An 18,340-nucleotide genomic window follows, 5' to 3' on the forward strand; every position below is an offset into this window, starting at 1 on the left:
CAGTTGCTATAAACAGAAATTAGATTGAGACCAAAATAGCACTCTTTATGTAGGCTAAAAATGAAGACTGGCAAGACGGAAATGAGATGTTTTATAGCATATTATATGGTCAAAGACATTAACTTCTTGCACAAATTAAATCAAGAAATAGATTCAAGTTATAAGACTATAAATAATTTCTCAAAGGAAGATATATAATAGATAATACCACCATAATATAATCCATGTCAGTTTGTTATTCACTCATAATTGAAAACTGTCTAATTTTCACAACTCTTTTTTGTGGTTTTCTTTTAAAAGAGTAATATGCTTCATTAAATAAAATGCATAACAATATTTACAACAAACAGATAACAAACTGCATATTTCAAGTACCAGCACTTTAGATCAGGTTAAGAATCAGCTGGATAAACTTCAAATTTCTACCTCATAAAACAATCATACATAGCTCCTTAATCTTCCAGGGCTTTCAGTCTATAGAAGTTATTTTCATAGCTAGTGCTATATAAAATGATGAGATAGATAATCAGCTCCACAGCCAGTGCTGGGAGTTTGAGAGAAAGAGAATAATTGGCCATGTAACAGTCCAGACAATCTACTCCATTTATCTAGGCTCGTTTCATGGAAATTTTTATATAGAGAAGGATATAGCTTTATTTGAAATTATATATTCCTACAAAAGCCCAGATCTGCATTTTTATGTGTCTCTTTTATGGCTTTGGTCTCTCAATTTAGACCTGGCTAAGCAACTAGAAAATGCAAATATTTGGTTGGCTGTAAAATGGGCTATCAATATTTCTGAAAACCCAGTTGTATATCTTGTTGAACTAACATGGCTAGAACTGCACTGAAATTTATTTCATGCTGGAATTAAAGTTCAAACTTTTACATGTACAGGTTAAGTATACAAAACTCCTGTCACTTATAGTGCTAGTGAGAGGGCTATGGTAGAGGAGATGTGGAAGACAAACTCCAGACTTATGGTTTGAGAAGCTAAATATTTGGTGGTACAGATTTCCCCCATTATCCAAAAGTTTGCTTTAGGCCACTCTGCTTTTACAAAAGACTTAAATTAGTACCTGTTTTTGTTAACCGAAAGAAATTCGAAGAAAATTTTCACTTTTATGAAATGGTAATTGCTTCTTTGCTTTATGCCTTTTGCTTACAAAAGATTTCAGAGAAACACTCTACTTGTATAGTGAGGAAAACTTGTACCATTTAATAAAAAAGGAAGAACAAATTTGGGGGTTAAAGGTGATAAAATCAAGTTTTAGGTAAAGAGTGGAAAAATCTCTTATGTCTTTTGGGAAAGATATAAATGTAAGCTCTAGAAATATAAATTTGGAAGTCACTGATACGTAAACAGTACATGAAGCCATGGGAATTGCTCATCTTAAAGAAAGAATCCCTAGAATTCTGCAGAACAACAGCAGTTATCCATTGATGGAAGAGGAAACACTGACAAACATCTCTGTTTTACTACAGAAAAATATGAACACCTGTTTTAAATAAACTAACAGAGAATTTTTATAAGGTTTTCTCAAATTAAAATGGGGGGAAAAGCAAAGAGAAATATATAAATGAAGAATGAACCAATCACATAGGTCTAGAAAACTGTGCAAGAAGGCCAATGTCTTAGCCACAGAATCAGTGTTTAGCAACTGACTTTCAAAATCTTCTGTGAAAGCAATGTCAAGGCTCAGCCCCTCAGTAATGACTGAGTAATAGAATGTGAGAACAAATACAGACATTAGTTCTAGACTAACAAAGGATAGCAACAGTTTTTTTTTATTTCTTTTTCTGAATCTCAATTATACATTAGCATTCTTCCAAATAACACTTCCTTCATATTAAAAGTCATTCCTAGATATATAAAAATCAAATTAGCAGATATTAACCTACCAGGTTGTATAGCTGTTTATGGCCACACTGTTCTTGATAGTAGATGGCCTCCAAAGAAAAGGACTCTTACCTACCCCAGGTCAATTTCTGAAACATCAAAAGTACTCAGAAGCCAACCCAGCTCCATTGCTGCACTTTGGTCCAAGCCCCACAGATTTTATCTTAAAACACAAACCTTCTTCATACCCGTTCCAAACCTTATTAATCTCTTAAAGCATATGAACGTAATGTGTTCTGTGTTCGATCTTACAGTTAAAAATTACCCAGAACAATCTCTCACCTCACTGCTTGTCCCCACATAAGAAACTTACAATTTATTGTATTTGAAGAAAATAGTATAGTTTTTTTTTTTAATTTCGAGTGTCTTATAACATATTGTAAACTTAACATCCAAAATTAAAATTCTAATTTACTCATAATTGCTGGACATATTCTTTGACTTTTACATCTTAGAATCTTTCATAAACTGAACCTTTCAAAGTCTGAACCTTACAAAGTAAAAGAAAGGCCTCAAGTGTTTCAAGGAAAACTGGGAAGGAAAAAAAAACAAAACAAAACAAGAACAGGCCATTTGTAAACCAGCAAACACTGAATAAAAAGGCAACCCATCCTAATAAAACCAAGGAACTAGCTGCCTTAGTTATATTAGCACTAGTGGTAATCACAAAGTCCTTATGTTTCCAAACTTCTATAAATAATCTAAGAACTTTATTTGTTGTGGTAAATGTTAACTCCCAAAGCATTATATATATATATATATATATATATATATATATATATATACACACACACACACACACATATATACACACACACACATACATACATACACACACTCACCTTAGGAATAGGGTTCAGCAGAACTACACCTGATTTCTTAGTGATGACTTGTTTTGTTGTATAGTGATGTTCTATTAGTTGAGGAATGTTTGAAAAACCAGTGCCTTCAAATCGATACAGATTCTGAAGAAAAAACAATAAAGTAGAATAAATATAAAGACATTGCTTCAGCAAGACTACATTAGCAATAAATTAGGTTCCAGTAAGAAAATTTACTATTATTGCACAACAATATGAATATACTTAACACCACTGAATGGATTCGATGGTAAAAGTAAAACTAAATATATAAATAAAACTCCAACATGCTGAAAAATTTTACCTTTCCATTGAGAACTTACTTTTTATAATGATTAAACAAAATTCAGACTGTTAAAAAACAGTTTGGAAAAAACAAGAAAGGAAGAAAATGAAAAACTAAAAGGACCTGGAATGCATTTTGCCAAATGATAACCAAAAGAAATAAAGCATGAGATATGTGTGAGTTAATGAACAAGAAATGCATTTACATTATGTTTATATATGTCCCATTTGATAAATCTTCCAAAATAAAAAATGTCGAAAGTTTGAAGATATTATATCCAATATAGTAATAAATATCTGAAGACCACCTCAGATGATTGATAAATATTTCCTATTTGTCAACATAGTAGTAGTTGGTATTTCTATTACTGGGGTTATTCGTGTATTATTCTTTCACTAAAAGCACCTAGTCATTCACACACCATTAACAAAGAAATAAAATGCACAGTGACAAACAACAAATATCAGCATGCTCAACTCTTACACTTCGTGATTTCAAAACATCACAGAGGTAACATTTTCTCAAACTGTGACACAACCCCTTTCCTCTGTCTTCCTATTTAAAATAGGCATACAATAACCATATGGATGAATTGATAACAATAAATTTAGCATTAAAAAATATCTTGTTGGCCACACATTTCAATGCAGGAAGCAATGGAATGCAATGTAATATAATAAAAACTTCTTTCTGATTGTTCACAAAGTGCTTGCTCATACCTAAACAGGTGATATGTACACATGCCAATATGAATGTGCTCTAAGAAAACTATGTTAAGAAATAAGAACTTTAGAAACTACCAAAATGTGGATACTATTTACATTCCTGGAAGATTACTTTCCTAGTTAAAAGATTTAAGAAATTAAAGCTCTTTTTCCATAGTATAAAATAAGATTAAGTTTACCAGAATTGAATTTATATCCAACCTTTAAATGGATATTTGTTTCATCAAGTGAGGGACAAACAGGAGCTAGCTTACTGTAACACCTAACCATAGAATGTAAATTCAACCCAAGGCAGTTCGTGTTAGAAACAATTCAGAGCGGTTGTTAATAAATTGCCTAAAGAATTTTTGTACATAGCAGTCAGGTCTGCTATGATATACTGACAATGATGTTTAAGAATATTTCATACTGAAGACACTAATATATTATTAGGCATGCAATGCACTGAGCAAGTTCTCTCAGGGTCTCAGGTCATTCATTGGTGAAACAAATATTTGGATCTCCTCAAAGAATGGGGCTTGACCACGTATCAATATACAAAACACTGTGCCCAGTATATGGCACATAGTACACAGTCAAATATTAAATCACCAAAGCAATAAGAATCCTTGGATTTTAAAAATTATTCCAGGGGCGCCTGGGTGGCTCAGTCGGTTAAGAGTCCGACTTCGGCTCAGGTCACGATCTCGCAGTTTGTGAGTTCAAGCCCCGCGTCGGGCTCTGTGCTGACAGCTCAGAGCCTGGAGCCTGTTTCCGATTCTGTGTCTCCCTCTCTCTCTGTGACCCTCCCCCGTTCATGCTCTGTCTCTCTCTGTCTCAAAAATAAATAAACATTTAAAAAAAAATTATTCCAAATCCAGATATAGGAAAATAAACATTTTCAATGAATGCTTAAAAGTGTAAATTAAATTTTCTCCAGGGATCATCATCATCTGCAAGTAATCAAATATCCTGGAAGGCATTGTTATATGAAACTGATTAAGAAATGAAGAAATGCAAAAGGTTATAGAAGTGAAACATGTAATAACAATATAAACAACCACAAAATTTCAACCAAATATACAGTATTATAACTTGAAAGACTCTGAGAGTAAATCTTAAGCATTCTCACCACACACACACAAGTATTTAACTGTGTGAGGCGCATGGATGTGTTAACTGTCTTGATCCTGGTAACCATTTTACAAGGTATGTGTAACAAACCATCATGTTGCACATGTTAAATGTACACAATTGTATTTGTTAGCATTTATTGACAATATTTGTCCATAAAGTTAAAAACATACCCACTGTTTTCCCTTTGTCTTCTTTCAGTCTATTCTTAATACAGCAGCAGGGGACCCTGTTACAGCAGATCATTCCATTACCTTGCTTATATTCTTATCTCCCTCAGAATAAAAGCTAAAGTCTTTACCATGGTCTTTAAGACACTATACAATCTGTCCTCTATCATCTCTCTTACCTCATTTCTAACCACTACCACTCCCCTCCACTTCCCTCCAGTCCCCCTCATTTCCTTCTTCTTTTAAAACACACTATACACACTCCTTTCTCAGGGAGTTTACATTTGCGGCTTAAATAGTTTCTCAGATGGACATATGGGTAATGGCCCCCCTACTTCCTCCAGTCTTTCAGCAGATGTCATCTTTCAGTGAGGTCTTCTTTGGCCACCCAACACAATATTCAGAATCCATTTTCTCACCCCAACTAAATTTCTTATCTCCTTTTCCTTATTGAATTTTTCTCCTCAGAAGTTAACACCATCTAACATCAAATATATTTTACTTTTTATCTTGCTCTTCGTCTATCTCTTCCTCTAGAATGTAAGCTCATGAGATGATAAATTTTTACATTTGCTTTGCTCATCACAGCATCCCCATGGTCTAGAACAGTGCCTGGCACATATTTCTTAGATCAATAACCACGTATGAATGAATGAAATATAACGCATATTAAATAACTGAAGTTAAAGAGACAAGTAAGATAACTTAACCTGGAAATCAATACTGAATAGTTCAGACACCTGCAAACCCAAGATACTGAAGTACAATGTTGAATAGAAAGCAAGTAACATGGTAAAATTCACAGAGAATCAAATTTCAAATCAGCCGCTAGTGTTATAATGTCTTATATAAAATTCCAATATACATTTATAACTAGAGAAACATTTGAATAGAATAATGGGAATTTTCATTTAAGAACATATCTCGCTTTTAGTTTAAAGACAGTTTTCTGCCACTAATGTAGTAATCATGGTGAGTGAATACAGTGAGTGATACAACAGCAGTACTTAATTCATGGGCTGAAGTAAGAAACTGATTTCTAGCAATTATCTTTTTAAAGTGATCATGTTGACATCAGTGAAGTTCTCAGAGTCCTAACTGTGCAAAACCGATTAACTCACTTTCCTAAAGATGAAGATAAACTAATGAATCTAGAAATGATGCTAAGACAAACGCTTATAAAGTTCAGCTAAGCATCAAACTCAGGTCAAGAGTAGTACATTCACAAAAACTGTTGAGGCCTTGTTTCTTGATACTCTCAAAATTCCGAATATTATAATTTGACATTGTATAAATCTGTATAAATTTCTTGTAGCTCAGATGACATGAAGTTCGGTTCACATACAAACAGATTCTTTTTTAAGTTTTTCCACACGGCTTTGCCAATGGTATCACAGAGAGAATCCAGAATAATCTATAAATCTAAAAATTGTTTTAATGTTCATATTTATTTTTGAGAGAGAGAGAGAGAGAGAGAGTGTGTAAGGGGTGAAGGGCAAAGAGATAGGGAGACACAGAATCCAAAGCAGGCTCCAGGCTCTGAGCTGTCAGCACAGAGGCAACACGGGGCTCAAACTCACAAACAGTGTGACCATGACCTGAGCTGAAGTTGGACACTTGACTGAGCCACCCAGGCATTTCCAGACTAATCTTTAAATAAGACACTTTTCTTTGGAGCGAATGTTGCTACTAATGATCTCTTAGGCAAATTCCAAAAGAAGCAATAAAAAATAGTAGAAAATAAATTTTTACAAATTTCTACAAAGATCATTTTGTTGATTGTCATTTGTATTACATGATTAGATATCATGTAATATATCATTGAAAATAAAAAGTATGAATAAAAAATATAACTCAAATTTTGTAAAATAAAAAATATATAGATACATATAATTAAAATATATCCAAAAAATCTCAAGGAATAGACACTGAACTGTTATGTTTTCACAACACATTTGCTACATCTAGAATTTGTTTCTGAGTTATCATTGTGCTACTTAAGAATCAAATATGCATATGTATGAAAAATACATAAAAAAACAGAATCAGATTTTCTTGCTATACATACTTGCAGAGGAGTGTTATACAAGGAAGTCAGATAGAACAGAACAAGCACACAAAAAATGAGAAGTGGCTTCAATGAATGTATAATTTGAAATAATATGCCTGAATAGACCTCTTGAAAAAGAACTCAGAACAAGCCGGCAGAAGGAAGGAAGGAAGGAAGGAAGGAAGGAAGGAAGGAAGGAAGGAAGGAAGATCATTTCTGAAAGAGGCTGAGACGAATATGCTAAACAAAAAACAAGAAAAACTAAAATACTCCTTTTCTTGGTAAAATACCTTAAAATGAAAATATAAAACATAAGTTCTAGCTTTGTCAAATAAAAACAGCTCATGGAATATACAAATATATAAATAACTCATTAAACCAGTACACAGGAAAGATTGTTAGAGAGTTTGGGGAATAGTATTAATAAGGTTTCTGTATGGCTTTCCTGAAAAGCCAAGTTAGCTTTTTTTTTTTTTTTATTATTATTTTTTTTTTTTTTTTAATTTTTTTTTTCCCAACGTTTATTTATTTTTGGGACAGAGAGAGACAGAGCATGAACGGGGGAGGGGCAGAGAGAGAGGGAGACACAGAATCGGAAACAGGCTCCAGGCTCTGAGCCATCAGCCCAGAGCCTGACGCGGGGCTCGAACTCACGGACCGCGAGATCGTGACCTGGCTGGAGTCGGACGCTTAACCGACTGCGCCACCCAGGCGCCCCCAAGTTAGCTTTTATTCATTCTTCAGATGTTGTCTCAAATTTAACATCCTTAAGTTTCCCAATTAAAACCTTTTATAGCAACATGTATCTACTTTACATCTTTTATTACATTTTATAATTATATATAGCATGTGTGATTTATAAATGACTGTGAACCTCCCCCCTAGACTATAAGCTCCACCATTACATCCCAGGGCCTTAAAAGTACTTGTTCAATCATTATTTCCTGGAAATCAATATTAATGAGGTTTTGGAATGGCTTTAATTGTTAAGAAGAAAGTCATCTAAGTCTTTAATTGTGTACCAGGGACACAAAAAATGATATCTTGTGATAGTTTCATTTTGACTTTAAGGTATTTCTTGCCTTTTCTGGAGTCCTTGAATGGTATTAGAGCAATTAAAAAGATTCAAAGTATATTATATAAGCATATAACAATAAGGCACAAACTTGGAACCAACTGTCATTCAAACAAGTTTTGGATTACTCACTTTTACTTAGTTTTCCTTGAGATTCATAGCATGAATTTAAAAATACATGTAGTTCAAAGAGCCTAGAGATTGTGGTAAAAGAACAAAGTAAACCTATGTGGTATGTTCTGAGACTGACTCTCCCAGATCTAACTGGAACTTGGCATATGATGACATCTAATAAATACCTTTTGAATAAACCAATGATTTAATACATTCAGATACCCAATTTCACACAGCAATTACAGCCTCCACTTTTGGGTTATTTTTGTTTTATTGACTCATATCCCTGGGACTTACATGTTAGTATTTGCTGAATGACTGGATAAGGAAAAAAAAAGATGATGATATGCCATTACATAGAGATTTTTTTGTTTTAAAATATTTATCATTGTGTTCTTGTAAATTCGTCACCATATATTAATTCAAATTTCTCAGTTCAACCATTCCTAATTCTGCATCTTTAATATTTATCTCTTCGTGAATTCTACAAATGTCTCACTTACTAGGTTTTAGGTTCACTAAGAAGTAGGCCATACATTTTTCACCTTCATGTCCTTACTCTGAATAACATGGTACTCTACAAAAATGGGTTTCTAACAAATGACTGTCATATAAATAAATTAGAGAAATATAAATTGGCACTTTCCTATTAATAATAAGAAATTCTTTCTGGAGTATTTTGTCTAACTACATGTATTTTTGTTTTATCATACACAAAAACAAAGATTTGTGTATATATTTTCTTATCAAATGGAACAAAACCATTTAAATCTCTGTGAAAATCTATCAACATTTATGACACAAAATAAACAGGTTTAGCTACAAACACTAAAGTGTTTAGATGCAAAGTCTCTTACATCAAGCACCCTAAACAGGCTAGTAACTATGGAAAAGGTCAGTGAATAACAACGAAGATTGCAGAGATTGAGATAATCCTGTATGTATGTGTGTGTATATATATACACCTGGATTTACAAAATTAATAAATTTAGCATCTAATAAAAATTACAACTTAGGATGCCAATGTGGCTCAGTCAGTTAAGCTCCTGAGTCATGATCTCACAGTCCTGAGTCATGAGTCTCACAGATCTCAAGTTCAAGCCCCATGTTGGCTCTGTGCTCAGAGGCTCAGAGCCTAGAGCCTGTTTCAGATTCTGTGTCTCCCTGTCTCTCTGCCCCTTCCCCACTCGCACTCTGTCTCTCCCTCAAAAATAAAATAAAAACGTAAAAATAAATAAATAAATGAATAATTAAAAGAAAGTACAATTCTTGCTTGAATAAGACCAAAGATAGATATTCTCTCCTAGAACAGTGAAAAATGTAAAAATTAGAAGTATCTGTGTCCCTCTAGATCATTCATAGTGTTCACATAATGTTCACAGCAAGCAGAGTTTCACAATCTGTTAAAAAGTAACTGCAAGGACTGCTGGGGGCTCAATCAGTTAAGCCTCCGACTGTTGATTTCGGCTCAGGTCATGATGTTCTGGTCCTGAGATCAAGCCCCAAGTAGAGCTTACTACAGAGTGTGGAGCCTGCCCCTCCCCCACTAGTTCTCTCTCTCTCTCTCTCTCTCTCTCTCTCTCTCTCTGCCCACCCCCGCCATCTTTCTTTCTCTCTCAAAATAAATAAATAAACTTAAAAAAAAAGTAACTGTAATATGGGGGTACCTGGCTGGCTCAGTTGGTTAAGCATCCGACTCTTGATTTTGGCTCAGGTCATGATCCCAAGGTCATGAGATTGAGCCCTGCATTAGGCTCTGCACTAGGTGTGGAGCCTGTTTGGGATTCTCTCTCTCTCTCTCTCTCTCCCCCTCTCTCTCTCTCTGCCCCTCTCCTGCCCCTACATCCTCTCCTTCTCTCTCTCAAGAAAAAAAAAAAACAAAAAAACACGAAATAACAAAAAGTAACTGTAATATGTAGCCAAAAATAAATAAATAAATAAATAAATAAATAAATAAATAAATAAATAAAAGCTTCAAAATAATTGCCATCCTACACTGCAGTTGATAGAGACAATGTTGTTAAAAATCGCATTACTTGTGATTGTGAATACCTCAAACCTTAATATATAAATTCCAAAACAATACATTCATTACTATTTAAATTTCACAAATAAATCTCACGGAAACCCAAAAGAAACTTTTTAAATTAACTTTTCCAATTACATGGCTATTTCATATAAAGTACATTTTATTTTCTCTCAAGTGATGTCATCAAACAATGGTAAAAATGTCTAATATTTGCAAAGTAACTTGCACCTTATGAAATACATACTTACTGATTTGATTCTCACAATTTTGGTACCAGCTATTACCCCCATTATTTCCCAAACCAGAGTTTCTAGAGTACAAACTGGGACAGAAACCCAACTCTTTTCATACCAAGTTCAGTGCTTTACCCACTTTTTGGTATTTTTCCTACTTTCTAAAATCTCATCTTTCTTTATGTCTTCCTTTCTTAGTACACTTGTCCCCTCATTTACATACAGCTTTTATAATCTACTACTGGATTATAAACTCCTTGATTGGACTATAATAGGCAATCACTAAATATCTCATAATGAATTCCCCCATTTATTGGCCCCTTTCAGGCAACAGGTATATGAGGAAGGAAATGAGATAATTTTAGCTCATGAAAGATTTACCTATACAAATTGAAAAAGAATTTAAACCTCCCCAGTCTATATCACCTTAAAACTTCTTTTTTCAACTAATTTAAGAGCTCAACATTATATAGTGAGAATTAACTAAATAAAATTAGGCAGTGAAAAACCCGAGGCATTTACAGAAATACAGGCACTCTCATGTGTAACAGAGATCTTTGCAAAATTTCAGTGACAGAAGGAAGCTGAATAAAATCTTCAAATGTGAACCTGTAACAATGTGTTATTTTTAGAATATATTATGCTATTCATTTTAGTCACTTAAAACTAAATGGTGATATTAAAGACAAGGGATAATTTGCAAGTAGACCTTTTCCTTTTGGTTTCTAAGAATAATTTAAATTCCTACATTTTAAACTATGTGGTAATAAGGGAAATATTTCAGTCCTGTTTAATGTATGACATATTTTTAAAATAGCAGCTGTTAGAGCTTAGTAAATAGATGGAAACATTCATGGGGCGCCTGGGAGGCGCAGTCGGTTAAGCGTCCGACTTCAGCCAGGTCACGATCTCGCGGTCCGTGAGTTCGAGCCCCGCGTCAGGCTCTGGGCTGATGGCTCAGAGCCTGGAGCCTGTTTCCGATTCTGTGTCTCCCTCTCTCTCTGCCCCTCCCCCGTTCATGCTCTGTCTCTCTCTGTCCCAAAAATAAATAAACGAAAAAAAAATTAAAAAAAAAATAGATGGAAACATTCATATAAATTTTAGTTTACAGTTTACCAATGACCTTTCCTTCTGTAATTCACATACCATTTTATAAATAAAGCCAACATGGTCACTGATTTTAACACGGAAGTTTATCTACATCCATAACTTAAAGGCACATACAAATCATGAGAGCTTTCCAAGATATGAGGAATGACATACTACTAGAAACAGTAGGTTGGATGCATGAAAGTAGGAAAATATTATTATCAAGGTGAGGTCTGAATACTATACAAAATTAACAATGAATTAATTAATAAATGAAGTGTTTGAGGGATGCCTTGGTGGCTTAGTCGGTTATGTATCCAACTGTAAATTTCACCTCAGGTCATGACCTTGCAGTTCATAGGCTCAAGCCCCTCATCAGACTCCCTGCTGACAGTGCAGAGCCTGCTTGGAATTCTCTCTCTTCCTTTCTCTGCCTTTGCCCTGCTCACACTCTCTCTCTTTCTCTCAAAATAAATAAATAAACTTTAAATGAATTAATAAACTTCAAAAATAAATTAAATGTGTAACAACTATTTTTAATTTCTAATATTTAAAAATACATATTTCCTTAACAAGATTAACATTTTAGTGAATTTTGGCACACTGTATTGAAGAAATTCAAGACAAAGTAAAACTAAATACTAAACACAAAATGTTACAGGCATTTATCACAAACTATTCACCCTCTTATTATAATTTTACTGCAATGAATTATGTCAAAATATACATATAAACTAAATTGGAAACGTACATCAACAAATTGTATGATAAAGTGTCTCCTTTGTCCATCAGAATATACAGAAAGGACATATTCACCAGGTTTCCCATGACTTTCTCGCACCAAGAAGTCTCCTTGTTGTTTTAAAAGTTCTTGTGCTTCTATTCTGGGAATTGCACCGTGGTACCAGTCCTGTTCTGCCAGGGGCTTCTCACTTATGGAGACTGCATCAGAGTACTTGAGCAAACATTGAAAAAAAAAGAAACAAATTAGAGAAAATAGGAATTCTTGCTGGTAAAATTTATAGTAATTATAAATACTTCTTACTTATGTTCCTCCTTTTAGTTAACTGACTAAAAGTCACATAATGAATCTGAATTTTTCATAATTAAAAAGATATGTATCTCCTGGAGCACAATATTAGCATTTAGTGTTGGAATTTATAATCTTATTCATCATATCATAAAGTAAATCCATAGATTTAAAATTTACCAACCAGATAATTACGATAAAAGGGGTATTATCAGAAAATTGTCACAAAACGACTTCATTTTCATTTAAATTAAAAGTTGAGTTAATTATTTTTATGGGAAAACTCTCAATGACGTGGGCAGTAGACTGCCCATATGCTATATTTTAGAAGCAATATCTAAGGCTTTATTAGATGCTGCCCTGCTGTTACACCTTCCCATTCTTGCTCTCATTTCCCTGACTTCCTTCACCATTACCTCTGCCACATGTCTGGTCCTGACCCTGGAGAGCAATGGCCAATAAAGCCTTAGGAGATGCAGTATCATTGAAAATCACTAACATGAAATTACAAACATGTGGCAAAAACAAGGGAGGAATATTAGCCATGAGCATGGCAGGAAACGCCATGAGCATGGCAAAATTATCTGTTATTTTAGGAGGTTTCAAATGCTAATACCGAATAACAGATAACTAAAGAACTAATTATATCTCCTTGAAATTTTCTAATTGGTAATAGATGGAAACGGTTTCTAGTTACAAGTAAAAGGTACGTTTTTATTATGCAAAGAACTAAATTGCACTGGATGGTTAAGAGTACTCTATGGCTGAGGTACAAAAATGTGCACTAACTCTTAGGATTCTTAGAACACAATATGCACAATGTCTCATAAGAAAGTAATTTACAAATTTCCTCAATTGTATAAATTGGAAATTAGAATTAATAATAAATGAAAGGCAAATACTCATAGATAAGGTTTCTCAGGCTGACATGATGAACTGTATATAGGGACAGAGTGTGAATCTTTGTGGTAAATGAAAACTAGTTCTGAAGACAGTCTTCATTGTTTTGTACCACTGAAGAGGCCCAAAAGATATTGGTACAAGTTCTATTTTATAGGATCTAAAACCCATCATAATGATTAAAAAAAAAGAACCCTGAAAAATCCCAAATAGACTTCAAAGAAGAGTTCACATTTTGGTTTCTATTACTTCCACTTATGATATACTTAATTCCTTTACTATATACATGGTATGACTTACATGAAAATTTTTTGTAAGGTAAACAAGACTCATTCTTTTAGTACTAATTATGATTAAATAATATTTCAAGAAAATTTTAATCGTGTTCCCCAAAACGGATTTAAAGAACAAATTACATAAAGAACCAGCCACAACTATGAGATAACAGTGCCTTTAAAGACCAATGCATTATCCACACAAAATTAACTCTTTGTGTATACTGATACTAAGAGTTTATCATTCTTAAAGCAGGTCGCCAAAATTATTAAATATATCTTTCCCAAAATTTTATCACAGCGTATCTCCCTATAACAAACACCAACATTTTTACTGCAATAGAATATTTCCAAGCACTGCCCATGGCAAAAATTTTTTTTCATAAAAAATCAATAAAACAAGAAATTCAATGTCACCTCTTTGCAAAGAACTTGTTTTTATCATTATCTTTCAAGAAGGTCTACCTATTAGAAAGGCATCGCAAACAAGGATGTCACGTGCCTCATTCCTTATCCTATTCAACTTATCCTCCCAAATTTTGATTTATTTAGAACTGGAAAAATGCAGAGCCTGGAGTATTCATTAAGTCAGAAGGGCATTTGAAGCACAAAAACTGAGCTAACACCAAGAAATTCATTTAAGGATTTGAATGTGAAGAATCTCTTTGGGGGGAAAAATCATCCTGAAAGAACATCTAAGTTTGTTTATTTGTTTGCTTTAAAAAAAAGAAGTGAATGGGAAAGAATTTATATTACTATTTCACAGGGATTATACACCAGTTGTTTGGATTTATTAGTTTCTTTGAAATAAAGAGCTGCTGTTCCCCAGCTCCTAGACAATATAAACTGTAAGCTAAACTGTGAGTGTGCATGTGAACTACACATATGTAGGAAAGCCCCCACCCATCCCCTGTCTGGGTCTATCAGGTTTTACAGGGACTTCTCTGCAATCATTGGAAGGAATCTTTTTATTAATATGATTTTAATTAAATTCCAATACAATTTTGCAAGCTTGTTAGTAATAGAAGGTAGAATGTTTCAGCAACAAAATCCAACATCCCAAGAGCTGTCATAATTACATCACAAAGGAAATGAAGCTTTTTACTGCAAATATCAGTAGGGAAAGATTTTTCCTTGTCAGTAAGTTATCTAAAAATTTTGCCCAAGATATGGGGAGGAGGGGGCTTCTTTTTAAAGTTATAATTAATCTAATACAATTACTGAGTTATACTTGATAAGACAATCTTTCCTGATTAATTGGGCTAGCTGTTTAGTTATTTTCTCTGGGCCTGGTTCTTAAAGGATAGTCCAGTAAAAACATACTGGGATTAGTCAAATCAAATAATTGGTATAAATGAAGATGCAATGGGTAGTCAATACTAGAAAATGAAAATATTTTTTTTCTTGAGGAAAGAATAAGAGCCTATTTTTTTCTTATCCTATTTCAGGATAATTTTCAAGTACGTAAAGAAGATTTGTATGCCTTTATGTCAAACATTTCAGTGCCATATGAGCTCCTTTTTGAGAAGTAAAGAAAAATATTAAAAAAAAAATTAAGAGTGCGTGGCTGGCTCAGTCGGTAGAGCATGTGACGCTTGATCTCATGATTGTAGGTTTGAGCTCCATGTGGGGTGAAGAGATTACTTAAAAAAAATAAAATCTTAAAAAAAATCAAAGTCTAGATTCTATTAAAATTAGGCACCGAAGAAATGATTAAAAAAAAACAACCTAAAGTAAAACACCATGGAAAATATATAAGTAAACCTCTCAAGGAACTTGAACAAGCTAAGTAAAACTTCAACACAAACATAAAAATGTTTAATAATTTTTTAATTATAAAAATGATATTTAAGTACCTTTTCTATTCTTATATAAATTTAGCCATTAATTTAATAATCTAAGTAAAGAATTATTTCAAATCTAATTTAATATTACATTTGGGTGAGACCAAGTAACTCAGGATTTTAAACATTTCTCAAAAATTCCATAAAGACCCCTTTAATTTTATCACTGGAAAATTTGAGATTAGGAATCAAACATCATACACTCAGAGGTAAGAGAATCACCAAACAGTTGCAAAACGTTGGAAAAGGTCTATTGAAAAGGAATCTGCCTGGTGGTAGTAAAAGCTATTTTCAGTGAAAGAAAAATGTAACCATAGGTAGAAAATATATTTTACATCATTTAGAGTTTGACAGTTGAATAAAAACATAAAATGAGAATATGAATAATAATGTTCTTCTTGCCACATTTTTTTCAAATTACTAAATAATTCCATTTTGAATTTATTGAATGAGTTAACTCTTAAAACAACGAAAAATAAAAAATAGCCCAGGTATTTGATCTTAATGATCATTGCCTCAGGCTAGACAAACAGGATGTAAATTAAATACAGCAGGGTTCTGTCTTTATAAGGCACTAAGGTCTATCTGTATTCTACAAATTCTAATGTTTTTAGCAGTAAGGTAGAACTTACCACTTTTTTTCATGCACTGATATCTTTAACCAAAATAAAGGTACTTCACCTAATGTTTATCTTCCACAATGAAACTAGCAACAAAACTCTTACTCACAAATTTCTTGATTTGTTGTACTTTTTGAGAACCTGAGTTTGTTTAGTATTTAGCTAATAATATAACTGTTGCCTAGCATCAAAACTAGGCAGAATTACATGCTGATCAGATTTGCATTCTAATATAATTCTTTCCAAAACTTTACCTAAAAAGATAGACAAGTAGGCCAAACTCAAATATTAGCCTTACTTCCACAACTTCCCATTTCCTTGATTGCCTTTTTGTGCACCTTTCTTGGATCTTTCATAAGAGACACTATCTCTAGCAAAATATATTTTCTAAAAGTCTTTCATTTTTGTTTTAATGCTTCTGCTTCCTCCTATACCTTCTGATTTGCTCTGACTTTTTTTTCTTCTTTAGTTCCCGTACTCTTCTTCTCTTTATTAGTAATCATTTTCTTTTTTCACTTTAGTATTTTTATCCATTTGCTTTTTCCAATTGTACTCATGACTCTCATTCATCCTCTTTTATCTGATCATTTCACTGCATGTTTTCTACACTTTTATTTTTTCGTTAACAAATACTCTTTCCTTAAGCTCATACAATATTATATATACAATGTGCCACAGTATCACTAATAACACATTTAAGTCAATTAACTGTATTCAGTGCTAATTTCATGTTATACATATCAACTAAAACTATTACCAGATCATTCTAATAACTCATATCTCAGGAAATTTAAATGTTCATCATCAAGTTGCGATTGCTTGTGAAGAATACAGTATCAGTCTGACATGAGCAGATCATTGCTATAAGCATTTGCTCAAACATATAAAAGAAGAGGGTGCCTGGGTGGCTCAGTCGGTAAGCATCCGACTTCAGCTCAGGTCATGATCTCATAGTTCATGAGTTTGAGCCCCGTGTCAGGCTCTGTGCTGACAGCTGGAGACTGGAGACTGCTTCAGATTCTGTGTCTCCCTCTCTGTTTCTCCCTTGCTCCCACTCTGTCTCCTCTTTCTCAAAAATAAATAAGCATTTTAAAAAAAAGGTCTTAAAAAAACAGATATTTGCTCTCTATACAGTAAAAGTATAGGTTATAGAAAATAAATCTGATAAGTCTTTCTTATAAATTATGTGTGATAATGATTCAAAACTAGCAATTCTGAGAATAATACTTAGTTTTCCTAAACATAACTGGACAGTAGAATTCAGTGTATGTATGGCAGTGATACGACGCAAGAATTTTTATTTTTATTTTCCTTTTTTTCTCATTTTCTACATCTTAGTGTCTGGGGGACAGGAGTGACTACAAGGAGGGGAGATAAATTAAAACCATAAGAGCAAACGAAGACAACTAAAGTTTAAAATATATAATATTTAACCTGAATTTAACAATATGCATTGTTAAAGGAAGTACAAGGTTGCTTTCCTAGGCTTAAAGGAGAACACTAAAGAACACAAGCAGTTTATTATGTTATGCTTGAAAAAAACTGCATTTCCCTATGCCAGTGGTGGTAGCTAAGCATTATAATACTACTAGCATTATATCGCTGTATGACTTAAACATAGCTGAACTATAATTTTCTAATTTTTTGAAAAGAAGCGAGCAAGAAAATCTTATTTGCTATATTATTCTATATAATGGAAGCATATCTTTATTTTCCAATGTTCTTATTTTCTAAATTTTAGTATGAAGTGATTCTAAAATTGAAATAGCATATATGCCAATACAGTATAGAAAAATATGAATCTTAAGGAGGCAAGAGTTGAATAATTTAATAATTCTTCTGAATTATTAAGAACAGTTATTTGGACCAAGATGTGCTTTATTCTGGTTTTAAAGTACATTTTTCAGAGAGTGCTACTATTAGAAAGGCATTATACACTTCATAGATCAGTGATACAACTAGTACTCACAAGGGGATGTAAGATGGAACAAGTTGTTTGCTCCAACACTTGCTAGGGAAATCCTGTA

The 18,340-nt window shown here is 33.2% G+C and overlaps 1 protein-coding gene across 3 annotated transcripts in view; it reads right to left on the reverse strand.

Moving 5' to 3' along the window:
* The window catches only part of FER (FER tyrosine kinase), a 453,694-nt gene that overhangs the window by 232,605 nt on the left and 202,749 nt on the right, over positions 1-18,340 (reverse strand). For all 3 annotated transcript variants that reach the window (XM_086685926.1, XM_086685760.1, XM_086685844.1), the window contains 2 exons: positions 12,396-12,599; positions 2,743-2,865 (listed from right to left, as the gene is read on the reverse strand). In XM_086685926.1, coding sequence (XP_086542052.1) covers positions 2,743-2,865; positions 12,396-12,599 — 327 coding nt within the window. The remainder of the gene's footprint in view (positions 1-2,742; positions 2,866-12,395; positions 12,600-18,340) is intronic.

This window comes from Puma concolor, chromosome A1 (genome assembly GCF_028749965.1).
Source record: "Puma concolor isolate L17-30 chromosome A1, mPumCon1.1.hap2, whole genome shotgun sequence".
NCBI classification, from domain to species: domain Eukaryota; kingdom Metazoa; phylum Chordata; class Mammalia; order Carnivora; family Felidae; genus Puma; species Puma concolor.